The 27,958-nt window shown below is 37.7% G+C and overlaps 1 protein-coding gene across 1 annotated transcript; it reads right to left on the bottom strand.

The window, feature by feature from the left end:
- Positions 1–9,418: 9,418 nt before the first annotated feature.
- Positions 9,419–26,195, bottom strand: LOC139701075 (fibrous sheath CABYR-binding protein). Its single transcript, XM_071599649.1, has 3 exons — positions 26,181–26,195; positions 11,677–11,903; positions 9,419–10,535 (listed from the first exon to the last, which is right to left on the bottom strand). Exons 1-3 carry the CDS (start codon positions 26,193–26,195, stop codon positions 9,419–9,421), a joined length of 1,359 nt encoding a protein of 452 aa, XP_071455750.1.
- Between the last annotated feature and the right edge of the window lie 1,763 nt (positions 26,196–27,958).

Below are 27,958 nucleotides of genomic sequence, written 5' to 3'. Positions count from 1 at the left end.
CGAAATTGATTGCTTTTCTTGGCAAGGAGAGCGCCTCAATCTTTTTTTTTCTTAAAGTTTATTTGGCTTTACTTCAGCAATAGTAGCGTAATATCTTAGCCTACGTTTTCAAATTGCAAATTAAAAAGGTGCTCATACGAGTTCAATATTGGTATATATCTTAAACTTGTACTTCAAAAATTTAATATCAAATTGCTCTTTTTCTTCTTCATAGGTATAAAGACGGTAATATTATCCTTAAATGCCGTTAATATGCCTACTTTTATATATTATTTTGTTCGGCAAATTCAATTTCAAATTATCTGAAGACTTTTATTGACCTTGAAGATAATTCAGAGAATGGCTATAATATATAACCTATAATTCTTCCCTGTATTGCCAAATTAACCTCATGGACCATGTTGGCCATATATTATATTTTCTTCAATTTTAGAAGGATTTTCATTCTATCCATTTTTAAATAGCACTAGGTATTGAGGGAGGTGACCGACAGTTGAGATTATTCATGCCATATACAAATAAGGGGTGATTTAGAAGATGCAGGATATTAGAGGAATGGAGGATGGATGGACAGAAACCCGCCGCTGAAATTAGTCGACTCTATCAATGAAAGGCACCTTGGGTGTCTCGGCATACTCCGCTTAAACTTCTCTCCTCATAGCACCCCAAGTACGGATCGAGATACCATTGTACACACCATACCATTGTACCTCCAGGATTCCAATGCAGTCCCTCGGGGTGGGAAGACCAGCCAAAACCACAAACCACCGCACCACCTTAATCCGCCAACCACCTTTATTTGCGTTGACCTTTCCCCTGAAATTCTGATCCCCCAAGGTTTAAGAGGCAAATTTGGCACTTTTTGGGATAAAATCATTGCAACATTTTAAACTTAAATTTTATTTCTGATACTTCAATAAGTGGAATTAAATATTAAAATCGTGTAACTATATTGTTTCATTTTGTTCTCTTTTGGAAAATTCTAAGTGCACCAGTTCATTGATTTGACTAGTAGAGCATTATGAATTCACTTTGATGAAAAAAATATACACCTTTTCATTATGCCCATAAAAATTTCATTTGTGACTGCTTTTTTCAACTATTTGACCTACATATAATAATTTGGGAAGTTTAGAAAGAGGTAAAGAATAATTTTTTTATTAGTAAACTATAACTTGCTAATTCCTGATTAATTTCTGGCAAATTGCGGAACTTCCATTTAGCTCCAATCTTGAAACTATTGAATGGATTTTTACTGCAATTCTATTAAATCTCTCGAAAAGATGCACGCTAACTTCAGACGATGACTTGAAAGCGTCAGTGCGTGTATCCTGTTTAATACTGGCGGCAAATCTTCGGTGAATCTGTAGGGCAAACTCTGCGGTACGAGGTTTGCATTTTCCTAGATATTATAGTGACACCGCAGGCAGTAGAAGGAAAGGAGCTAGCCCATCTGAATTTATGAACACTCCACAAGTCTTAAGGTTTGGTGGGAGTTGAGAGCAATTCTATAATATAAAATCAATCCTCTGGATATGGTTGTGATCTTTCATCGTTTGATGGCTCTTTTTAATATTACTTCCTGAGATAAAAAGCCTATATTTGTCAGCATATCACATGGACAATTTTCCAAGTAATACCTTATATATCTAGGTATAATATTGTCTCTGTTAATGATATCTTAAGGAAGAGGTATGAAGGAAGGTTATCAGTGTTTGTTTATGCCTAATTTAATAAAAATATAATCGATTAGTGAAGCTTGGAATAGCTATTTTCACAGTTTTGGGGTGTATTTTCCTTGGTGACAAAATTATTACACATCATTCTCGACTTGTAAAACATCCTTTCGGGATATGAAGTCCCTTTTTCCGTAACAATGTAATTTTTTTCGAATTATTCAGGGTGATTTAACCACAGTGCACTAGTTTATGTGAACATTTAAGAATTCATTTTTATGGTAATGCGGCCAAAAAAAAGTGATTTATTAGTTTTTTGACTTGACATTACATTTCATCTCATTATCGGCCTCTGAAGAAAGGGCAGGGGGTAATCAAGTTGTTTAGAGAAATATTCCTAGGGGTGGAGTAATTAAATGTTTTAGTACGTGGCAATCGCTTTCACTCGCGTCCTCTTCCGGATCCTGGCACGAAGTAATGGAAACTTTGTACTCTCTCATCTCAACAAGCCCTGAGTTACTGATTAGACAACAAATGATGACAAGCCGGAAACATTTACGGAGCCACCACGCATTAGACATTTTAGCTCGCTCCGGAATATGTCTTAACAGCCGTTCTTCTCTCACGACGCACGCAGAAGCAGTTACGTGTAAGCGCAGAGCGTCTATCGGTCGCCTTGGAGGCGGGAAAGTCCATTAAGCTTCGGAAGGAGCAGGCGCGAAGTGCGTAACAACAGATCTTACGCGGCGGACACGGAGGAACGCGAGGAGGAAGGCCGAGCGACGGGATAGAGCAGTGTTTTGTTTCGTCTCGTGCGAGTCCGACGTGTGAGCGCCGACTTTCGAATCGGACGTGAGCGGGCCGCATTGCCGTCTCACCTACCTCCGTCGCCACCCTTAACAAGACGTCTCCTCACCCACTTCATCCTCATCCCCCAAAATTTGTCCCCTGCAATTACTCGGGTAGGAGTAGGAAGCAAATGTTTGGTGCGTGAAAATGTGCTCTTGGGAAATCCAAAGTACTTACTGAAAGCGTTCAGATTCTTTAGCAAATTCAAAATAAATGGAAAAACAATTTCTCCTCTTCCCTCCTCCCCTTTATCGGTAGCTGTGAATTTTTGTTCCTTTGAGTTCCAACAGTCATGTCAAACCGTCTAACTTGCGTTAGGGATTTTCGGCCGGCGATCTAATATTCCCTGTTAAGTTTAAGTGGTGACATGGAAGGAAATATGTTGCTGCAGATAAGTTCATATTTCGGAGATCAAAATTAATTTCATGACAGAAGTGGAATTAGAATAAGTAAGCTCAAGGCTGATATTCGACATCTTTCTGTACCAAGAACTTTGATCTACCAGAACAGATCAGCAACTTTCATAGAAAACTCAGTCTATCCCTGCATAGAGTTATTTGGCAATAAAAGGCAGGCGGGAACCCATGCAAAGTTTTAGAAACCATACTTGATATTTCCCGCTAGTTTTTGGATAAAAATGACCAGTTGTGAACCTAATATACCGTGGAAGGAAGTCGAAAAAGTGATCAACCTCTTAAAGATCAAGGCTGAGCCGATAGTGTTCCCAATGTCCTCACATTTGATACACAGAATAGTTAAGAAATATTGTGATCTATTTTTATTAAGTAATTTAAACGGGTAATTCCTGACAAATTGTAGGTTTGAAATATTATTTTATTAAATCTGGTAATGGCATATGGTTTTCTTGCATGGCGTTCTTAAATTTTATGGTGTTGGTAATGAACTCCGAGGAGGTAAGTAGTCATTTAATTATTCTACTGAATTATTAGGAGCGAGGCAAGAATTGCTTTTTATGATTACTTATATATAAAATGGATTAAAGGAAAGGGTGCAAATTTATGGTCTATTCCAATACATTGAGTACGCTTCTGGAGCATTATTTCACCACCAATCCAGCTATTAATGTGTAAACTTACGGAAAAAAATGGCTAATGTATCAGTGTACTTTAGATAATTATGATTTGATATAATGAGAAAATTAATTGAAACAACTGCATATAACATATTATGATTGGTGTCCATAGCTTTTTTACAAGAAGGAAAATAAATATAGGATACTAGCGCGAATTAAGATGGTACAAGAATTTAAAATATTGTAATTGCACCAGGAAAACGATTTTGGTCAATCGTTTAAGTAATTGAAATAATATTTAAGATAAGGTTCACTTTCATGGCATATAGGAAAAGATAGGCATTTTATACCATTTTAACGTAGAATAATGATTGATTTATGGAAAACCTTTGCAAACCAAAGTGACAAAGTTAAACGATCTGATTTCAATGAATTACAACAATTATGAGGAGGATCTTAAGGTTTTGTGGCTTTGACACCGAGGTATTGAGAGTTTATCCTTCAATCCATAAATTGGAATGGATTGCCACAATATTTTGAAGGAGTGTTTTATTTATTGAAAAAATTAGGTAGAAACGAATATTTTCCATTTTTTAAAGGAAACTTTTTACATATTAACACATTAAAAGTATTTTTTCATGTTTTAAGAGGCACGGGGCCCTTAAAAGTAGGGCGAAATAAACGTTTACTCCCATTCGACACAAATGACGTTCTCTCGGGTTATTATCCTAGAGGTTAGGCACTACTCTCACACGTCAAGTTGTAAATTATCGCTCTGGCGCTGTCCATTTGCCATTCCCCATATTTCTTTGTAAAAAAGGAATATTCAAGTGCATTTAGTTTGAATTAATGAATGGATTAACCAACACGCCAATATATCCTGAAACAATTGCAGTTGCATCCGTTCTTTTTATTGCACTAGCAGCAGATTTGTACTATTATTCCGCTGAATCTTTCTAAAAAAGGGATCGGGATATATGCGCTGGCTAACGTAAAGGCTTCCCACCGAGAGGGCTCGGGTTCAAATCCTAGAGACAACAAATATTTTTCAGCGGTATCCCGGTCCCTACTTGAGGTGTGGAGAGCACTTTAAAAGAGTACGCCGTCCGTCGGATGGGACGTTAAACTGGGGACCCCTTGACGCCTTTCGACAATAGCACACTAATACCGACGCCGAGTTTCTCTCTACCCTTCCTTTCCAATCAATCCCTAATGACGCAAATGACCTAAGCTGTCGGTCGCCTCCCATACAAACTGATGCTACTCTTTATAAAAAATGTAGAGGTTTCGCTTACTGCTTTGGTAGCAAAATTGCTACTGTAAAATATATTGCATTGTGAATTGTTCCAACATTAGGCCACATTCCAAGATGGCTAAATACCTGTTTAAGATGAAGCATACATATTGAATGAAGCAATAAGCATCGTAAGTGAATGACACACGGCGCTTACATTTTCACGACTATGTGCAAAATATAATTAAATATAATTATAATGACATAAACAATAAGGAAATGAGATAATTTTATGTTGCATTTAATGAACTTCTTAGAAGCAGATGAAATTCGAACCTTCAAAATGAAAAATTCCTGTTCTTTTTTAATTGTCAATATCTCTGAAGAAATGTACGGAGTGGACTTTGTGTGCATCCAAAATTACCTTGAACGATAGACTACCTAATAAAAATTATATATATTTCCAATTTCAAATATGGCGCGATTTTACCTAAATAATTCCTTGCATGTATCTTTGAGTGTAATATAATGCTATGTGTATCTTCGGTTTTTAAAGCCTTTACCCAGAAAACATTTTCCAGAAGCAAAAAATAGTATTTGATACAAGTATATCTCTGAAAGGTATCTATTCATGTTATAAAAAATATGACTTATTGTTTTAAATTTTGCGTATTTTGCAAATGAGCTAATTTCTTCATAAATAACCGTAATTTTATCCACCTCCTTTTATGCATTCAAACCGTACCACTTTTTGTCACTTAAAAGGCCTCTAGAAACAGTAAATAAATATTTCGCCTGCACAACAATGTTTTAGATTCCAAATCTTTTTATGTTCGGTTTTTGTAATTGATATTAACCAGTTTTCTCGATAAATTATGCAAAAAACGTTGTATTCTTCATTGTAAAGCACTAATGATCGGAATCATTTTTATTTTAAATAAATTTATGTTTAAGCCGTATATAAAATTTATTTATACAGGAATATTTTACTACCACAAATACATGTGAACTATATAGAAAATTCCGTTCCTAAAACACGCCTCATGGAGATCTATACCAGCTGGCTCGCATTATTACCATGGGTACAACTGGGAGAAAATGTAAGCAAATCAAAAGGATCTATGTGAGAGAAACTGTAAAAAAAATGGACTATGTGCTATAGTTTAAAGAGGTATTTCCACTTCCTTATTTCCTATTGTTCAAGTTTTCCTGCTTAGAGAATGGGGCATATAGGGCTTCCGGGAAAGGCGCCAAAAAATAAGCACGACTTTGGTAATGTCCGCCTGTCGAACAATAGAAGGACACGCTCCTGTCATGTTGCTTAGGCGTGAGGAAACGATGTTCTCAACACGAATTGTCGCCTAACTTTTAACCGCAGAGACCCGGAAACAAGGGGAAAAGGAAATCGAAAAAAAAAGGAATCACACAGTGATGGTCGGGCACACGTAGAAGACATAATTCAGAAATCGTCCAGAAGAAAAAGAAGATAGATGGTATTATTCCGTGAGCAGCCATCGGGAGAGTTGCTCAAGACTGCGATTGAGAAAAGAATCGATGTTGGGATTGAGACTAAGTTGGGGCGGAGGGATGGATTTTTTGGATGGAGGCGATAGGAGGGTGGGAGATAATAAAGGTGGGGGCATTAATAATCTCTGGCGCCTTTGTTCTTGCAATGTCTGTTGTCGTGGAATCGGTCGCGAGGGGTTGGGAGATGTTTGTAAATCGCTTTCACGCCGTGTCCAGCCGCGGGTGGAGTGGCCTCACGCATCCAAGATGCGATTGAGTCACTCGGAGCGCGGGAACGCGGCCGAGTGGAGCATCTTTCGGGAGCGATATTTTGGCCCCCCCCAATCCGAAGCCGTCCGCCGCCGGAATGCCCGATGAAGGACAGGCGCGCGTTGCGTGGAGCGGGGCGAGGTGGGAGGACGCGTGAGCGGCGACACGTGCGCGGGGAGGGGGAGACCGCTCGACCGGGGGGGGGGGGGGTAGTATCTCGATGCTTTCCATCGGAATGTTATTTCCTCATGTGGAAAGTTATGTATGAAAACGCAATTCATTGCTGCCAATTGGGCAATTGTGGTCATTCCTGGAAAATGACCGTGATGCGACGTCACCCACATTTAATTTAACTTAAAAAAGTGCGTAGTGATGAATTTTTGGAAAAAGAGCAATTCTCTCCCGAGCACCTACTGAATCGGTAACACCAAAATGGAATGTATATGTAGACTCAATTAAATACCTATACCTTACACTCACTCACGACCTCCCATGGGCGAAACACATACGCGAAATATGGGGAAATACTGAATAATATTAGGATTTATTGAGAGAGTTCGAGGTAAATGTGATGAATAGGTCAAAGATAATTGTTATCTGTCATCAGTTAGGCCTCACTTAGAATATTCTATAAGTATATAGGATTCTCACGAAGTTGGATTAATTGCCAAATTTGATCGCGTGCAGTGTAGAGGAGCTAGATTTGTATAGCGTTATTATGATAAACTTGGTAGCGTTTCCAAAATATTAGAGCACCTTGGCTGGGAATTACTCACGGAGCAAAAGTTAAATTACACATTGAAGTCTTGCATAAATTGGAAGATCTCTTTAGCAGTGATGTTGAAAATGTATTTTTACCCCCATCGTAATACGGTGGAATAGATCTTGTAAATAAAATGCGAGAGAGTAAGTGTAGAACAGATAGATTTAAAATGCAATTTTTTCCACGAACGATAAGGAATCAGAATAACATTGTCCGACCGCGGTAGGGGGAGAAAATATCTCTGATCAAAATTAGTTTGGCGTGTATTCACCCCCTGCCACGTACCCTAGCTTACAGGGTAAATAAATAGATAAAATAAATCACCTCTTGCTTTTGTAGGATCACCCGAAAAGATCAGTAAAATTTTCGATGTAGAAGTCGATGAAAAACGCTGGCAATATCAAGAAAAATATACAAATTCTTAAGTTTTCTCCATACGTCAACAAAATTAATGGGGAGAAATAATGACTTACGCATTATGTCATGCCAAGTAGGTATTTCACGAGAAAATATTAAGTAAATTGAATAATTTTGTCAACTCTTTTTGATATAGGTGTGCGGGCTTAAGGGCACGCAGAATAAATTCTCAATAATTACCTTGACCTTCTGTTCACCATCATATTTATTTCAAATAATTCCTTTGCAACACCTAGGCTAATCCTAATTTTTTGTGTGCCCGGTGTTATAATGTTGCTGATGGGTCATTTTCAAATCTAAAATTCTACGTCTGCCAGTTGCCATGTAGGTTAAAAAGCTCTCTAATTCAATACAAATGTAGAAATAAAATTATGTTTGGGTGCCTTTTACACCAAAGGTTTTCCAAAATTCTACATTATTTTAGCGGTATGATAACATATTAATATAATGCGAGAGAGCTCAATTTACATGTCTACATGATTCTTGTCGTTATTTTGTTTACATCATTCAGCGTCTTTAAGTTATCATTTGTAGTTTCTTACGTTTTATATTTGAGTAATTTAATCGATTTCTTGTTATTGTTCAGATCAGAAAGAATAAATAATTAGGGTAAAAATTTGGTTTATTTTTAAAAATCTTTATGATTCCTGAGATTTGTGTCTGATTTTTGTAAATAAATTGATAAGTGAAAATATGGAAAGTTTTTATGCTTCACAAATTAAAAGTTTTAATAAGCCGTAGTATAAAAAAAGTCGGGTACTTTTTGCGGGAAGGTTTTTTTTCACACATAGGATTATCGACTTACCTACTCTTATTAAACATGAACGCAGCCGCTTATATGTGATGAATCTTCTACGAATGCTTTTCTTTTTTTCTCCTTGAAAAATGGGAGTAATAAGCTTAGTTATCAGTACATACATGGGAACATGGGAATAAATAAAATGGACAGACACACGTACAAATTTTATTTTGCGATTAGACTTCATCGTATATTTTAATTGCAAAAAAATTATTATCACATTTCCATATTAAAGATGTTCTGTACACTCTCTGGTATCGAACATTTCGAACTAATTATCCATAAAAGTTGTTGCTCCAAGAGCATTCGTTGTCTCAGCGAAACGGTGTAATTCTATTTACGGATTGCGTTTATAATTTGAGATACATCGAGTCGAGGCAGAAATTGCTGAGATACATGCTATTCCCAAAATTATTATTTAACCCAAAAAATCGCCATTTATCATTTTTAAGATAGCTCATTTGATGAGTTTTATGCAGTAGAACGAATTATTAGCCAATAATACAGATTTTAATGGATTACTCATGCAGAGTTGAACAGTATTTTGATCATTGAAATCCCTTGAGGTATAGTGCAAAAGCTTTCATCTTGAAAATGCTTACAATACCCAAGGGGCTATGCATTATTTTCTTTGGGGTTTTTGAGTATACATTGAGCAGTTGAAATTCTTAAATATTACTTCTTAAATGTCTTCTTAAATTTAGCCTCTCGTTGCATTACTTCGTGATCCCTGGGCGGTGGTTGAATGCATTGTGAAAGCCATGATCTTTCAGAGTAGGATGGTCGCCCCCTTTGGAAATTTGGCACCCCTTGAATTGACATTTTATGCTCGTCGGCGACTTCCGTCCACACCCTCATCCGCCTCCCTCCTTCAGTTTAAACCATACTTGTCGCCCCTCCACACTTGGTACGCCATGATGGGCAACGTGGGGAAGCTGGAGGTTCCGACGTTCCCGAGCCCTGAGGCGAGGAGCGTTGCCTGGCGCCGGGCCGCCTCGATCATCGCCGCGTTCCTCCGCGCCTCCTCCGGGCTCACCTTTTGGGCCGGCACCCTACGGGTGGGGAACTTGGGCAGGAGCCCCGGGGGCGGTGCTCCTGCCGAGGGTCCGGCTATGGCCGTCGCGGACGGCGCCGACACGGCAAGACCGTTGGCTCCGACGACCGCGGTGGCGGTCGGCGCCGCGGCTGCGACCCCGCCAACTCCCGCCAAGGCGATCGCCGCGGGCTTTGCCTGGGCCACGGACGGATTGGATCCTCCTGGTCCGATGACCACGCTGTCCTCTTCCTCCTCTTCCTGTTCGCCAACGTCGTCATCGCCTGCAGGTGCGGCGCCGGCGCCACCTCCCGCGCCCCCTTCAGTCGTCCCCATCCTCTTCCGGGGAACGTTCCGGGGAAACCCGACGATCGGGAGGTATCTACTCCTGGCCAGGAAGCGGGAGGCGATCTCGGCCGCCTCCGCTTGCGCCTCCTCCGTCTCCACGGCTGCAGCCTCCGGCTCCACGTCAGCCTGGGGGTCGTACGTCCCTGCAGGCATTCCGGACGGGTTCTCGTCGTCGGGTTTCCCCTCCTGCTCCACCGTCGCTTCCGCCGGCTTCTCCTCCTCGGCCACCTCGTTGCTCACTGTGGGTTGAGGCTCTCCGGCGCCCTCCGCAGGGGCCTCCTCTTCGATCTCCTCCGCCGCTGCAGTGGGGGGGTTGGCAGGCTGGTTGGCCCCGAACCAGTTCAGCGGGTTAAGGGGATTTGGTCGTTCCGACGGGTTGGGTCGGAGTCCCTGGATGAAGTTCTGCACGTTCTGCCAAAGAGTCTGACGTTCGTCCCTAAAGGGCGTCGTGCCAGCTGGGTAGATGACGTACTGGCCACCGGCCGGGAGTTGGCCAATCGGTGCCCCCTTGGGTGACGGTGAACGTTGTTGCGTCACGGGGAAGACGCCACTTGGCGCCAGGTACGGTGCAAAGTAGTATCCGTAGTTGGGAAAGCCTTGAGGATTACTGTAAAAGAGTGTGGAGAATTACTGTTTCGAGACAAATTTCTTCGCCGCGCACGTAGGTACTCATCCAAAGAGTTGCGAATGAAAAAATCATTCGGCTTGGTTTTGCAATGTAAAAAGAAAATGAAAACTCAGAGGGTGTTTTTAAGCAAAAAATAATTTTTTATGAGATAAGGCCTGGACAAACTTTAAGAAATCTTTGGTGGCCCAATGTTGATGAAAATGTTTTAAAACATACTCACTTCGATGATTTAGCTGAATCTTATGATGCATTCAAGGTAAGGTAATCATGTTAAATATTTTAAGGAGCTATGGTATGGATATGATAAATAATGTATCATATATTTGAATCGTAGATTCAAACTTACATATTGACCACTGCATTGATAAAGATATGAACCAAATATAAGTACAACACTTTAACTTAATATTAACGTATTAATTCATAGTGGTTTACAGAATCAGTGCATGGAGACGGAGAAGATTGGTAGATCATAGCTTAGACGTGTATGAACGACACATTGTACATTTTTGCTCCAAAAATTCTGGTTTCTTCCTCCCTTATTATATATTTCCCTTACCACGGTGAGTCAAGTGAAAACCTTAAAACTGCGCTACAATTTTGAAAAATTATGCCAATGCCAATTTTTGTTTTGCCCAGTGATAGCAATGGTTTTATGAGTGGCCTAGAACTGACAGCATGATATCAGAACGCTGCAATACAGCGCATTCATACAATACATTCAGTAATAATTGGGGTGAGACATGTCTAAATGCATCGAAAAATGAAAGTTCAGAATGGTGATTCAGCTATTTCACTTCCTGGGCTAGAAGTCTTAAAATAGTGTTATTTTCGTTTCAGGCCCCCGTCGACCAGACCGGGTAATGACGGGAGAGGCTTTTATAGCGGTCAAAGCCATTTTTTTTCTGGAAGTATCGGTGAACTTTTGAAGTACCGAAATAATTCTATTGTACACCAGAAGTACCAAACATGAAAATTGTATGAGTGAAAGCCTATAGTATTCAAAGATTTTCGAGACAACCAGGATTCAAGTTTTATGGTTTTCATTTGAACCTCCCTCTTATTAAATTTCAACTGTATCAGAGGTGAAATCATGAGATAGTGCTTTAATTTTCATTACCTGTATACTGGATATTGCTGAGCCGTTCCGGTGGCTCCCTTGGCGAGGGAAGATTTGGAGGCGGGGCCGGGGGCGTAGAAGTACGGCGACGGAGGGTATCCAGGGTATTGCGGGGAGAAGAGAGCACCGGGGTACCCAGAAACGTGCGAGGATTGGTAGGCAGCCAGCGGCATCGATGAACCCCATGAGGTCAAGCACGCCAGCGCCAGACAAACTGCTGCCCACGCCTGCAAGACAAGGAGTGATAGTATCAAGGTTTGTTGAGACCGGAGTCGGCGAATGCACCCGTACTGGAGCAGTCAAGGGGCAAAGGGAGAGGGCAGAAGTGAGTGGGGGGAGGGGAGGGCGATGGGACGAGAGGGACAGCACAGAAGCGTCCAATTTGATGGCAAAAATACTGAGCTATTTCGTTGGAAATAATATGAAAACCGCCAGCAGGGACAATAACGAAACTTAGGAATAAACAAGATTGCTAGCATCAGCAAAATATTTTTCTCACATCGAAATTTATCAGGAAAAAGTGAGCTATTGAGTTTGGATGAGTGAGAGAGCTAATAGTTTAAAGAAACATATAAAATGTTAAGAATATGAGGACAGGAATAAAATGAAAATAATATAATGGCACAATCAAATTGGCATAATAGAGGCACAATTGGGAAAAGTTAATTATAAAAAAATATGGCAATTGAAAGCTGAAAAAAAAATCACGAGCATATTTAATATTATTGAAATAAATAATATTTTTACTTTTATTCTACATAAAGAAGTTTTCCATGGGCTCACAAATCAATCATATGAAAGAGAGAACTCACTTTTCATCAGAATTTAAAAAATTCATCATAATCTCCTAAAGGCGGAGCCTTGTTGTTGCAGCCTTTGGTCTCTTTCTCCATTGCCATTTATTTCAGTTCATTGCAGGTTGTTACTCTCATAGTATTTTATATGTCATCTATAAATTTCTTTCTTGGCCTTCCTCATTCTTTTTTTCCCTTGTTTTTCCTCAATTATATTTTCCAGGAAGTTGTTATATCTTAGAACATGTCCAAAATATTTAATTTTCCTTTTCTCCATCTCTTTTATTGAATTCCTTTCCTCCTTAATATTTTTCAATATTTCTGTGTTACTTTTCTTGTCATTCCATTTTGTTATTATTATTCCTTTCCAATATATTCCACAGATTCAGGCTAGATGTAGTGGACGTTTGTCATTATGAGAAAAACAAATTTGCACTTTTCCACAGACTTATTTGTAACGCACAACGCGTTTCAGTTCATTGAACCATCTTCAGGTATAAGACTTCAGTTAAAGTCAAGAGTTCAGTCTTGTTTCTGAAGACTTTTCGATGAACTGATTCGCGTTGTACGCTACAAATAAATCTGTGGAAAAGTGAAAATTTGGTTTTCTCATAATTCTTCTCCAAATCATCATTTCCATCACTTCCAACGGAGCCTTTTCCCACCGTCCAAGTTTTGCATCCATAAAATACTTAAACTGAATTAAATGAAACGCAGTAGGAAGATGCGTCCTCTATTTCATCTGATGGATGTACAAAACTTCCACGAAATGAAGCCTGAACCTGCTTAAGGTTTAGTGAGTTTCAAAGATTAATTGCAACTTTTTACCAAAAAGTCATAATTTGTAAGTTGAATATAAGTTACCACCTCGTTACTTGCTCACTTGTAACATTTTCTTTTTATTTAGGAAAAGTAAATAATTACGAAAAAAGATTTGTTTTTATATTATTTAAAAATATGAACTTAATAGATAGTTTTACTCCTAATCTTACAATTTCTTACATATGTTTTTAATATTTTTTTTTGTCGTTTATACTTTAATACGGTTTAGTGTAAAACTGGAATGATCAAATTTAATATGACTTTAAGTAGAAGCCTTTCAAATGTAGAAGTGCGCCGCTCCCGACATCTCACGGCAGAATGCTGAACTCTCTACGAATAGCAGTGTTGGAATTCGAGGAGCTTTGCCCATCGCGCGCAGCGAACGCGATTTAAGTAGAGGAAAACATGTTTGGAGATAAAGAATGGGCATCGTTTTTATTAACTGTCTTTAGTACACAAAAAATTCATTAAGCTTGAGAGTGATGGAGACTGAAGAGCATCAAACGCGTCCAAAATCGCCAGAAAGAATAATCAATGCTGCATTTGTTAAAAGTTTACGACTGTAGTATTCATTACAAATATCTCAAAAAGTCATGTTTGCGAGTAAAAAAATTTGATAAATAAAGTATCGTGATAAGAGATAGATTTTCTTTAAATCAATATAGGTCAAAGTGGATAAAATATTTAAAAATTTACATGAATCTAAGTCCATATGAATCATCCGTACGACTGCAAGCAATAGTCTATTTCTCTTTTTAATGAATGATTAGTCGTAACCTATGTGATGTTTATTGGTTATTTTCAATAAGTTAATTCAGTTTAGACAAATGGAAATACCAAACAAACACTGCCTAATGGGCGATGCGAACTATTAAACATTTTCTGCCAGTTCAGAGGTCTTATTCCATCATCTACTCAAAACGTGCGACAAATTATGATAATGTGTACTTATAATCTCTATATTTATGGGTCACTCCATCAATTAATATATATTGATCAATGTATTGGAAACAAAATAAAGGTTAAAGGTCAAAGTGGATAAAATATTTAAAAATTTACATGAATCTAAGTCCATATGAATCATCCGCACGACTGCAAGCAATAGTCTATTTCTTTTTTTTTCTTATTGGAAACAAAATAATGATATTTTTCTCTTCCCGTCACCCACAGCAGGAGGAAGGCTACTTAGATCGAAGCACTCCGTCATTAAATTCTGACTCAATTACCACAATTGGGCACAATTTGGTTACATACCTGTGAACAGTAGAACAAATAAGTTTCCCTACATCCTATTAACTTAAGGCCACCACTTCCAAAGATCATTTCTCCAAGTAATGGCAATTTTAGGTACTCTTTTGGACAAAATGTTTATGAGGTACATAATTACGATCAAATGAGCATAGGTATGTCTGGGACTTCTACTTTTGAAAAATTTTAAGGTATCACTGTGAGCCAACATTAATGCGTATAAACTCGTAGTACGTAATGAATTCGTTTACTACAACATTTCTTGTATTGTTCATGGGGCGTAATATTTGAATTTCAATAATCGATGTCATCATAGATCATCTGCATACAATGGTTTTCCAATATCAATGGTTCATGTCAAACACCACAGGTGTTTTTAGCTCCGTATTCGTCTTATGACACCAGATATTTTGGAAACATATACGGGCTTTATATTTTAAAAGTAAGTGATTATTTTGTGCTACCTATCTGGTTTATTGACTGAAGGCTTGAAATTTTGATGATTTATTCACAGTACAAGATTGCTGTTAAAACAGTCTCCCATGAATGTTTTTCTGTAAAAGTTAAGTGAAAACCTAAAAATGAGACTTTAAGTTCCTTTCCCTCTTCCTAATTGAACTAGATTCTTAAATATATTCTATTGTTTCAGGCTTCACTTCGTGGAAGTAATTGATATCCATTATTGAAATAGAAAGAAAGACTCGTACTTTTCCACAGATTTTATTATACGGCACGACGCGTTTCACCGACTTGCGGCATCATCAGGTACCTGATGATGCCGCAAGTCGGTGAAACGCGTCGTGCCGTATAATAAAATCTGTGGAAAAGTACGAGTCTTTCTTTCTATTTCAATAATAGATTCTTAAAGTCTATCAGTAAGGGCAATTTATCATCGTTGAGAAAAGAAAAACTAGTACTTTGGCTTAATCTTAATTTACTATTTAATAATAAATTTTATTCCTAGCGGATCTCTTTTACTTGAGTTTCTCCACTCGTAACTAGTCTTTACTGTAATAGAAATTGTTTATTAAAATTTCGGTCAACATGACACATATCATCGTTAATTGTCCTATCACAAATAACATAATTCACTTCATATTTTGAGAAGAGTATGCGTTTTTAACTAGATAATTGAAGACCATTGTTTTTGTTCTAGTCACTGGCATTTTTAGCTCAATTCTACTCAATCATCTTCAGATAATTCCACATTTTTGTTTAAGTTAAAATCATTCTCCAAAACAGACCACATGGGTCAATAATCTAACTCAAAAAATTAAGCTTATTTTGGTGTGTTGAGACTTATTTTTTACTTAGAATAACGCCGAAGTGGATATGTATTTGTGTATGACTACTTTGCTTTGACTTATAAAATATTAACAGTTTTGAATGCACGTAGTATATAAAAATTACAATTGGAATGTCAAACATTTCCCTTTTCGTAATAACACATTTTTAAAAATGCCCATTTTAATAGACATCTGTAAATTCTATGTAAACTCCTGATAATGCTGTTCCACTTATTTTGAAATATTTTGCAGCATTTTGCAATAAGGACTGGAACTGCTATCAGATAATTATCATGCTCACTAAATGTAGGACAGCCAGCATTCTACTAAAGCAGATTCCTATAGTAAATTTAGGTGTGTTTGATACAAATTTAGATCTTTTTCAAATGAATATTTAGACTTTTTACTGTGTCCTCCACAGTGGTTGATCCTCCGTCTGATTGTTTTGTTTGCAATTCTTAAGATGGATTCTGTGCAGAAGGATGCGAGGAAGCTTGGGTTTGAAGATAGTATGTTTGAATTCTGAGGGTGAATCGATGAAGATCAAAGCAGAGTTGACGAATTCAGAAAATATGCTCCAAAGAATCGCTTTGTTCGGTAATGACTTATTTGGAATCATGATTGTATATTCACGGTTAATGCTAAGCAAAGCCGTTGCTACCTTTTGTTCTCCAATATTTTATTATATGCAGATATTCAAAGCGAAAGGGTTTTGCTGGGCATGCCAAATTTATGAAATTGAGAACAGTCCTACACCGAACCTTAAAATGTCCAATCTGCCACGAAACATAGACCATTGTTTTCCATAAAGTGTGCGCTTCTTGATTATTTCAATTGTGCTTTTTTCGTGCTATTTTACACTTCTGAATGAGGAGGATTTAAGCGTCATTTGGTAAAACATTCGCGATATCCATAGTAAAAACAAAATTTTCCAAGTTTGTAAACCATGATTTCATTTCACTACACGTAGTTCGACAGCATGTGAGGTAAGCTATCGAAGGTCATTGAAGGAACATTAGAGTGAGAAAAGGTCTATATTTAGTGCTTTTTTAATATGAAGGTGCTAATCTATTACGTGGACGCCAAAAATATCGATATGATTTTTTAAATTTTTATTGCATAAATAATTCACCCTTCATTGATGAAATAAAATATAAAAAAAAAAATAAAGTTATATGAAATGATAGATATTTTGCCTAGCGTTTTTCCGTAGAAACAACTTTTAATTTTGAATAAAAGTATGCCTCCAAACATGAATAAGATAATTAAATTAAACAGACTGGCTGACATTTCTAGGCGTGTATCTCTCTATGTATTAGTTCTTGCGTTTTAATAAACATCAGACGGTATAAATAAATCATCTCCCCGAGTTTCAATCCAATGTGAAAGTTATTCTATAATTCAATGTTCACTCATGAAATGTGCCCACCCTATATGTTTTTATGAATAGAGGGACGTTTTATTTTATTATTTTGCCATTTTTATTTGGTAATCAGTAATTTCAGATGGATTTTGATGGACACAAATTTAACACCACTGCACTTCATAGCTTAGCCCAAGACATAGGCTGACACCACATTTAAACAAATCCCACGTCATATCTGCATACATTCTTCTGTCACAGCCTCATCATTCAATTGTCCATCAAAATAGTGTTCATCCACCTTTCCTACCTCCTTTTGATTGCTCCCAAAAATCATCTCTCCTCACCTATCATGCCTATACACCTCCACGTCTCAAAAGTCTCCTATTAGCACTCTTGCTTTATTGGCCATGTTTAAGCGCCGTACAAAACCCCACTGCATATCAAGGTTCCCATCACCAATTCTCCAAACTCACCAATTCTTTCACAACAACCTCACTCAGCGTCCCTATCATCAAGTCCCTATCATTAAAGCTTTCAATAGAATTTCCAAAAATGCTTTATTCATGGACCTTGTCTTCAACGCTCCTCTCCCTGTAAAAATTCCCATGAGGAAAGAAATTTTTTTCTGATTTCTTTATTACTTTAGCCATCTTAGTCCAAAACACTTCCCAAATAGACCAACTGTAGGTCTTCTATTGCTCTAATCTACAAAAATAGTCTGTACTATATTCATTAATTCAACCCAATTAACCCTATGGAACACTTTACCAAAATCCATCAAACCAAACAATTTCCTTATGGTATTCTGCTCTGATCTCTTTTCTTATTGAATTCAGACCTGTCAGTGGTCTTCCCCTGAGTAGTCAAGTGGCCAAACCCCACCATTTTACTGATAATCCTAAGAACCAACGTAACTGGGTGTTAAATCAAACCCATTGCTCTATAGTTATCACATATGGTTGCATTTTCCTTTTTTGGGATGAGATCTAACACTGATCTGACGAAATAATTCCTCCCTCATATGTGCTACCGATTAGCGCATAAAAACTCTTCCTCCCATATTTTCCTTATCAACTTTTAAGGAGTTCCGCAGAAAATTTGTCCATCCCCATTGCCTTCTTTAATTCAATATCCTGAGTGCCCTTTCCGTCTCCTAATCAAGTATTCCTGGACCGAAACTATCCCCATCTACTTCATATTCTATTTCTGTATGTAAACTTGCTGGCATAACCTTAGATATTCATCTCCCTAGAACTTTTGCGGGATAAATTAATAATGTTGCTGACATCACCCGTACTCTAACTGATTTCTCCGAGTCCAAGGGTATTTCCCATGCTCATCTGCGGTGCTTAAACTACGTGTTTGTTGTGATTTAACGCCTTCTCCTGTGCAGAACTCCACCGTCACTCCTTTTTCCTAAACCTTAGTCCCCCGTCTCACTCCTTTCTCCCCCTTCGCCCTCCGCCGCACTTCAATCGCCCTTCACTATTAAGTGTTTCCTTCGAGGAACATCCGCAAATATTCCCCATAAGGGACTGTATACTCTATCTATTTTTTTCTCTCCATGGTTATACATACAAAAAATTAAAAAGTTTAAACATAAACAATGTTTTTTACAACTCTAACCGTGTCTTTTGCTCAGATGGTAACCAATCGGTCAGGTAATTTTAATGCAGGAATGCTAGGAGCCTGAGCGGAGATTATCATGCTAAATATTTCCAATGCCCTTGAATTTTGTTTCGTACTAATTAATATCTCGTTTGCAATTAATGAAATCGCAAAATAAGGGACGTGGTAGTACAGGGGTAGAGCGTTGGACCGGGTCCCGGGTTTGATTCCCGGGCAAGCCATTCTGAGCACCTGCAGCTCCACCAAAGCTATGTGTTTTTTCGGGTACCAGATCTTCCTGGGAAACCATAACCGGCACAGGGAAATGAACTGGCCCCCCTACCCTGACGTGTGAAATTCATACGCCGTCTGGCTTAGTACTGGGTGAACGCTACCATCACCTACCAAACCGACCTTCGGGTTGATTACTGTGTTTATGGTTTTTATGAATAGAATAATGAATTTATATGGCCTATTTATTCTCATGCCGGAAATTGTTCTTGTAAGATCTGCTGAATTCCCAAACGAACGGTTATTTTGATTTAAGGTGCTTGAATAAAAATGGACCTCTGATGGGTGAAAAAAGTATTCATAATAAATGGATCTCCGTGATAGAATCATAATCATATATTAAAATTAGAAGGGTTGTGATGTATTTATGACCGGAATAACTCTATATTGTAATTTTCTAGGTCAGACTTTGATTATTCAATGCAGAGAATCAAGTAATATTTTCCTTTTATCGTCACTCTGTATGTGCCCACAGGAAAAATAAGCAACTCTGCCAATTTGAAAGTCTATAGTGAAAACAATTTTATGACGACAAAAATAAAAATATGGACTAAGGAAGGATTCAAATAATTGAAAAAGTGAACATCATGTAAAATAATCATCAGTGCTCAAGGACGGTGTGTCCTGCACTTTGCAAACTGGCCGTCCTTCTAAAAGTTACCCATTTCGTCATCACGGCTTCCTTCCGACCTTTTCTCTGTACTACTCAACATCACCCCAGTCATGCGCGGTATTCTAAAATGTTTATCTTTCATATGTATTTTCTTTCCCTCATTCGATCTGATTTGTTGTAGCAAGAAATTAATCATAAATTATTATAATTTCAAAGTAGTATTCTATAATCGGTTGAAATTTTTTCTACCAATTTTGAAAATAAAGTCAACCAAACCTTTCATTTCAAATTAAATATTCCTCAAGAACAAGATGGAGGTCAAACGTAATGGTAGAGGTGTCGAAGGTGTATTTTATTAACGAAAATATTTATTGCAAAGTGGAGTAGAGCAATTTTCTCTTTTCAAATTCCATGTTGCGGCAGTACTATTTCCTGTCTTGACAAATGTTTTGAAGCGGAGATGTAGCATTAGTCTGCTGTTGCCGGCAACAAAGTTTTTGTGAAGGATTTTCTACCACTTTCAAATAGTTTCAATCATTTACTCCTTGGAGAATGAGAGGGGAAATGTAAATTGGTTACATTTATTCGTATAGATAACGAAAACATGATACTCGTTGGATTCAGACCCGACCACTCGTAATGGGGAATGCTGCTCCCTACATATACCAATTCCAATTGCCTTTTCCTCTTGTCTCTGTACCCTAGATGGTCTATCAATGGAATAGACGATGCAGCCAGAAGTGTTGACCAACTTGAAGCGGCGGAGTTGTGGTAACGGACGGAGGACGGGGTGGCGTTTCGGGGACCGTTCGCATCCTTCCCTTCGGGAATATTCCTCTCGCCGATGGAAGGGGTTTAGTGGGCGGTTTTGGAGGGGAGCACTAAAGGCGGAGATATGGGGGGGGGAAATGTAACCAGTGGGAGTTGTCGTGGGGTGGTGGTGAGGCCGGAGATGTATACGGAGGGGGAGGGAGAAAAGAGGGAGGAGTTGAAGCTGACCGTGTGGGAGCATTGGGGGGGGGAATGAGGAGGGGAGAGGGTCGCCCTTGGGAGGGTCGAGAACCGCGAGTGGCATTAAATAGTGGCGGTTCAGAAGGGGAGGGAGGGGTGTAGGAGGCGGGGAAAGGTGTTAGGGGAAGGGGGGGGCGTGGTGAACCCTTCCTCTGGGGGGACGTTTGGGAGATGGGAAGAGAAAGGTAAGGAGGGGGACTATGAACCTGAAAGTTTGGCTGAAGAAAGAGAGTAGGAAGGTTCGCTGAACTCTCTCGCCGATCGGGAAATTACAAACAAGTGGGGAGGGTGGGAGGGGGGTTCTGAAAGGGGCAAGGGGATGGAGTGGAAGGTGGGTGCGGACGAAGAATGCAGAAAAGGGGAGAAGGCGAAATGTCGATCATCCGGGCTCTTTTTTTCGTATTTTTTTTCGATTCCTCCTGTGAATAAGTGGTGTCTCGTATCCAACGACAAATTCAAAGTTGGCTCTTCGGTTTGTGGACATATATTCGAAGTTTAAGCCCCATGCATTGCCAAAAATAACGACGCATTCATACGAAAATTGTCTCAAGAGCAGTGCGACCTAAGCGCAAAAAGACAATTGAAAGAATTATCTGCAAAGAAAATATTTTTGTCGAAAACGTATCCCGCCATCAACATTTAAAACACAACCAAACAACTATGGCAATGTATTTATCGTCGCCAAGGACATATGCATATTACTTTACTGCACAATATAAGCCCCTGGTATAGTGATGAAATTGGTCGTTTGATTAAATTATTCTTGATATCTAATTTAAACAACATTTTTATCCATTTATGTATATCACATATTTTTTATTTCCGAAATACCTTAATCCTTTGAATCACCCAACCTTGATCAGGCTTTAAATTTAAAGATAATAAGAGCACATTAGTCATTTAAATTGCATATTTTCTAATGTAACCTTTTACAACGTGGAATCTAGTAGTAGGTATGCACGTCAAATAGTAGATGTTATCATAAGTATAGTACGCCACTAATTATGGTCTACCAAACGTGCTGTGCTGTCACTGCGAATTTCGTCGTTACCTTTGGTGAAAAAAACGGTTATATCATAAATAAGTATTATTTATGGTTTGTGCTTCACTATTTATCCTTCAGTAATCTATACAGTAATAAGGAATCAAATTATTCAACATTCATTCAAGTATTTTGTAATGGCCTTTTATAATGATCAAGGCCATACTCGCGCGGCTGGATGGAAATGATCGATTTTTTTATTGTCTGAGCACGAGCACCCATACTTTGCCCTCTCTCCAAAGATGATTACAGTTATAAACGTTCCAACGCATAATGAGCTCTGTAGACCTTGAAAACAAAAATTCTTTGTGATCAATACCGAGGCCTCCGTCTGGTCTGTTCTAGTCGCAAGATCGAGTCCACTCTTCCTTATTTTCATTCTCCTGTTGAATTTTCCTCAATTATATCTCATAACCGAAATATGTAATTTCTCTCTGTCAATTTCACGCCTATGTTTCTCGATCTCTGCTATTGATTATGAGCAGAGCGTGAATTTCCTGTTCTTAAAAATCTCGGTTTCAACGGCCATTAATCTCAGAAGCACATAAATATTATTGCCCATGACACAGTCCCAAACCTTTTAACGGGTTTGGCATATCCCCTATAATGAGTTACATAACGGCAAACTCTACTAAATAATCGGGTGTTATGTGATTTATTATAGGTTAAATGTCTAGATATACATGCAAAACAGGAAAGGAAATATTAATGAGAGAAAACAAGTTTATAAATGAATGTTGCACCCAAGAAGGCACATAATCACTAAAATGCCCCTACATCATTTAGAAAAGTAGCAGGTCGGTATTTTATGGTAAGAATTATGTTTTTAAAATTTGATATCAATAAATACTTTACGTTGAAAGTTAATAAAATGTATTGTCTTAGTAAATTAATTGACAACGAAGATGGATATGATTATTATTTAAAACTTCATTTGAAAATATCTGACTTGCACCTACCTCCGGTAACTTTTAAAGTAGATTAAAGGAGTGGATAAGCGCCTAGTAAACAAGTTTTTACACAATATCTAGAACGTAATTATTAATTTCGTTGGGATAACGGATTCTATTGCGCTTTAGTCACCCATATCACTTTCGTGGAATTCTATTCAAGGCTTGTTTTTAGGTGAATTTCTTCTGCTGAAGAACTAAGAAACTGGCTGTGGATGAAAAGGGTTATCGGAAGTCACCAGTCTGAATCTGATAGCATGGAACAGGAGTATCTCCACACTATGTTTCGTAACGTGATCGAGAGCTTTCGATCGAGCTGGCCTTTTTAAATCTAAGATTATCATCTCCACAGACCTTCTATAATCTCGTTTGTTCAGTGAAAATAATGAAAAGCTACAGGACGCCATTGATGCTGCGGAAAATTATAATGAGCTGGCTCCAGTTCGACCACTTAGAGTCGAGACAGTTGCTCTTGCTTACCACATGCTCTCATGTCATTGACCTCCGTACGTCCTCACTGAAGGTCTTCCTCTCGGGTCGTATGTCTCCGCAGGCGAGGGAGGGGCTAGCTCGGGCTCCATTAGTATCATTGATAAAACAGTGGCAGTAGCCCAAACGGTTTCCGTAGGAAAGTGATTGGATTGAAGGATTTAAAATCACTGCATCGATGGGGCTTCCGCTTTTATTAGAGTAACTCCGAACAATATTTGTGACTAGTAGACCTGAGTGTTTACGCACTTTTACGCACTATTTCCATTTTAGGACATATTTATCTACTTCCAAAACCTTAATTATTACCAATCTAAAGGTTAATCAGCGTGACCAGCTGCACATGGAAATTCAAATTTCAGCCCCCCCCCAACACACACACACACAAACACACACACACACACACACACACACACACATATATATATATATATATATATATATATATATATATATATATATATATATATATATATATATTTGTATAATTATATATTTATATATACATATGTGTATATATATATGTTATCATGAAAAAGCCTCTCGGAATTAATTTCAATTGATCATCTTAGTCTATGCGCTTCTTTCCTTATTCACCATTCTCGGCGAAACGGGGTGTCAAAAAAGTGTGATAAACCTTCCAGGCATTAGATATTTTTTATGAAAATTTTTAATGATTGCTGAGTTAAATTTATTTCCAATGTTCATTTAGTTTGAAATAAATTCTGCAGCTAAATTTTTAAGCGATTAGTACTTTCTACTTTGCATGCAATATGCACCTACTTTATATTTCGTATCTAATAGAGTTTAGCATCCTAGTCCCATCATGCCATATCATACGAAATAAGTAGATAGATTTAAAATCTTAAATATCTATTTCATTAATCACTGGAAGCGATTCTCTAATTCCAAGACAGACTAATAATGAATGTTCGGTCAGATTTTCATTGACTCATAATACTAATTTTTACAATTAGTATATTTAGATTATATATAGGAGAGGGAATCAATTCTTATAAATGCCATACGTTTATTATTTATAACTACATTTCTATTTCACTCTGTCCAACTTAATTTATCAGGAGAGTAATTTGTCTTTTCCAGTCACCAGTAACACTTTTTTATATGTTTAAAATTGGTTTGTTACTATTGGATTAGAAAATCCGTTTGTAATACCTTGTGAGCTAAAGATATCATAAATGTAGACTGTAAATAAATATATTAGTGGCAGTAAGACATTTTGTTTGAATTTATCTGATTTTATTCGCTATAGCGGGTGTTACGGAAAGAGTGCTAATGCGGACGATAAATCCAATAACATGGTGTTGATCATATCTACATTGTCTCAAAGGGTTAAAAGATATTTTAGTAATTTTATAATCTAATTTTATATTTTATTGCAAATACGAGTAGTTCACTCAAGTGCCACACTTCAGTAAATTTCATTACTTTTATAGCAGAAGCAGTCCATTTTATTATAGGCTAAGTTTGACCTTGTGTTTCTTTGTTTGCACATTCTTGTATATTTCTACTTTCGGTCGTGACATGTCACGCGGACACAATAAAACTTTATATGAGTGCTATGGAATGAGGAAAATATCCTACACAGTTTTCATCTATTTAACTGCGTATGTTTCAAATATACATGATATCATTTAACGATCCAAATTTAATAATCAAGAAATATGCATGCATTACTTTTTGTATACTGCACGATATGTTCATGTGTATTGACGCATACCTTTCCCTAAATCTCGCAATTCCTGCATATTTTTAAAGCCACACTTGGGAATTTTATTCGAGAAATGATATAATTTTATTGGAAATCCCAACATTAGTCATTTATAAAATTGCATGCAGTATTTTTATGACTGCCTCATGACTTTATATGGTAGAAATTTCAATTTCAAAATTAGTTATCTTACGAGTTCCAGCAACGTTTTAAGGCAAACGTTGACAACGTTAAATTTTTAATATAGAATAACAAATCCAAGATTTTAGGGTAGTAATTTTCTAATTCTAATTTAAACGTAACAGAATAAGTAAAATTTTTCATTTTTAATCAGGTAAAAAGTTGCTAAAGAAGAAAAACTTACCTACCCTACCTCACGCAAGACCTATAGTTTTCAATCCCTACGAGCAAGGAATATTAAAGGAATAAAATAGTCATACAACTATAATTTAATTTCTATATTAGTATTAATTCAATAGCAGCAAATTACAATGTGCTTTCGAGTGAAAATTTGGAAAAGGTAAATTGACATTTGTTAAATAAAGGTGATTTACTTTTGAAAAAATTGTGCATAAATTTGTCATTACTTGTTTCCCAGTAATATTACTGTTAAATATGAAAAAGGAAAAGAGTCAATTATAATAAAATTAAACGCTAAATAAAAATAATTAGTTAGATTATTAAGGGTTAAAATGTTAGCAGAATTACATTGAACATAATATAAGTGTTAATTTATTCATTAAAAACGTTAGGTATAAGACAGAGCTGACAGAGGAAATGGTTTTATTAGTTAAATTGTCAAATGAATTTGACACATTGTGATAACAAAGTAAATATACAACATTTTTGATTTACTCAATTATTATTAATTTATGATGCTATTATTAATTTCTAATCATAGATGTTTACATTGATTATAGTAATAAAACGAAAGCTAAGATAGTGTTATCGTCTTCCTATAAACCAGGTCACAAACGACTACTTTAAATGTTAGTGTATATTATTAGTGTATACTACTTAGTAAAATATATTATTAAGCGATTATAATGGGCTTAAACGTTCACGTCCCCACAGGAAACCAGTATTCCCTCGCGTTATTGACACTGCCCAGGGGCCTCACCTGTCCGTGAACTTGAGATGGTTATAAAAAAAAGAGGAGGTTGAAGGATGTAATCCAAGGTCAAGGGACACTTTGTGATCAGTGAACAGCGTACCTTGCGGCCACAAACAGAGAGAGAGAGAGAACACTTACCTGAGAATCCTCCATGATGTCCCCTTGCTCTTAATATCCCTTTTTCGGCGTTGTCTGTGCTCTGCGCGCGCTTCGCTCCCGGTGTGGGCTCGACTCGTTGCCGCTCGTGTGGGTGAGCCGCGAAGGAATCCTCTTCACGTGCCGAGTGGCCGGGCTCTCTGGTCTTTAAGGGGGACCGGGAGGGAGTAGGGGGTGGTTGGGGGGAGGGGCGAGAGAGGGTTTGAGGAGGGGAGGAGGGAGGGTGGCGGAGCCCGACTACTTGGAAGGAGAGGGGTGTAGGGGCGAGGATGATGGAGAAGCACACACCACAGTCAAACGGAGGCAGATTACAGAATAGGACGTCCACGTTTCCGTCCCTCATCCTTATAGGTGATTCCTCGTTTGAACTCAACCCCGCCTCTCTCCCTCTGCGTCCTCCCCTCCCCCCTGCCACCATCTCCCTCTCCCAGGCACGCCCCCCACTCTAGCTATTTCCGCCCTTCCACCCCACTGCATCCCTTTCCTCTTTCACAAATCCCTCCCTCCAGACACTGACACTCCTCCGCACGGCCTCGTACCTCTAGTCTTTTCAAATGTGTCCTTTGGCCTGCCATTGTGATCTACTAGTATGTCGCGCTCTCCTCTCTCGCTCGAGTCTCCTTGTCCTTCTGCCGCGGGAGTCGGGATGGTGTTTAGGAGATCCACGGTTTGTTTTCGCAATCAAGCAAAACGGGTTACTTCCCTCCGGAATTAGACATGGCTCTTCCTTCATTTACTTCGTTTTATCTTTTAACGGGATGCGTGCATGAGCCTGTTGAAAGATTCGGGGCATATTATCTCATTGCGGCCACCGTTATGAGTTGAATCCGGGTATTGGTTTTTCATAAGGATACAGTTTTTCATTGATTGCCTTCTTCACGGGATCTCTTTGCGTGATATTATCACAATAGTTGCTGTGCAAAGATCATAAAAAACGAACAGTTTTTTCCCTGAACAAATGCATCTACGAAAATGTATATTTTTTGCATTTAAATATAAAATGTGTGAAACCAAACATTTGTCCAGAAGAATAATATTTTAAAATGTAATCGTTATGTATATGCATGTATGTATGTATGTATGTATGTATATATATATAAATAAATATGAATATATATATATATATATATATATATATATATATATATATATATATATATATATATATATATATATAGTACAATACACAGTAACACACAATATAGAAACACAAAAAAAAAGAAGAACACTCACACGTATTTTCTTGATATTTCGACGGAAACAATCCGTCTTCATCTGAAGATATATATTACTTCTATATCTTCAGATGAAGACGGATTGTTTCCGTCGAAATATCAAGAAAATACGTGTGAGTGTTCTTTTTTTTTGTGTTTCTATATTGTGTGTTACTGTGTATTGTACTATCCAGCACTTCCGTGTTACGTCTACGAAAGCATATATATATATATATATATATATATATATATATATATATATATATATATATATATATATATATATATATATATATTTCTAGAGATATGATAGATCCTTTCCCAATTAGTACATTTACACGTTCTATTCTTATTAAACCATTGACTGGACTTGTCAAAAGATAACATGTTCTTATTAAAGTATATTTATTGTTGTAGGTTTCTTCTGTATGCAATTTTTTAAAGATTTGTCCCTGTAAATATTTATTAATTAAATTAATTTGTCAATTAATTCATTAATTGACAAATTTAATACTAATTTGGATAATACTAAATTTTACCAAGCTG

Source organism: Hetaerina americana, unplaced genomic scaffold (genome assembly GCF_022747635.1).
Source record: "Hetaerina americana unplaced genomic scaffold, ioHetAmer1.1.p SCAF_11, whole genome shotgun sequence".
In the NCBI taxonomy this organism is placed as follows: domain Eukaryota; kingdom Metazoa; phylum Arthropoda; class Insecta; order Odonata; family Calopterygidae; genus Hetaerina; species Hetaerina americana.
The sequence above is the reverse complement of the archived record's forward strand: the minus strand, read 5'-3'. Positions and strand labels throughout refer to the sequence as shown.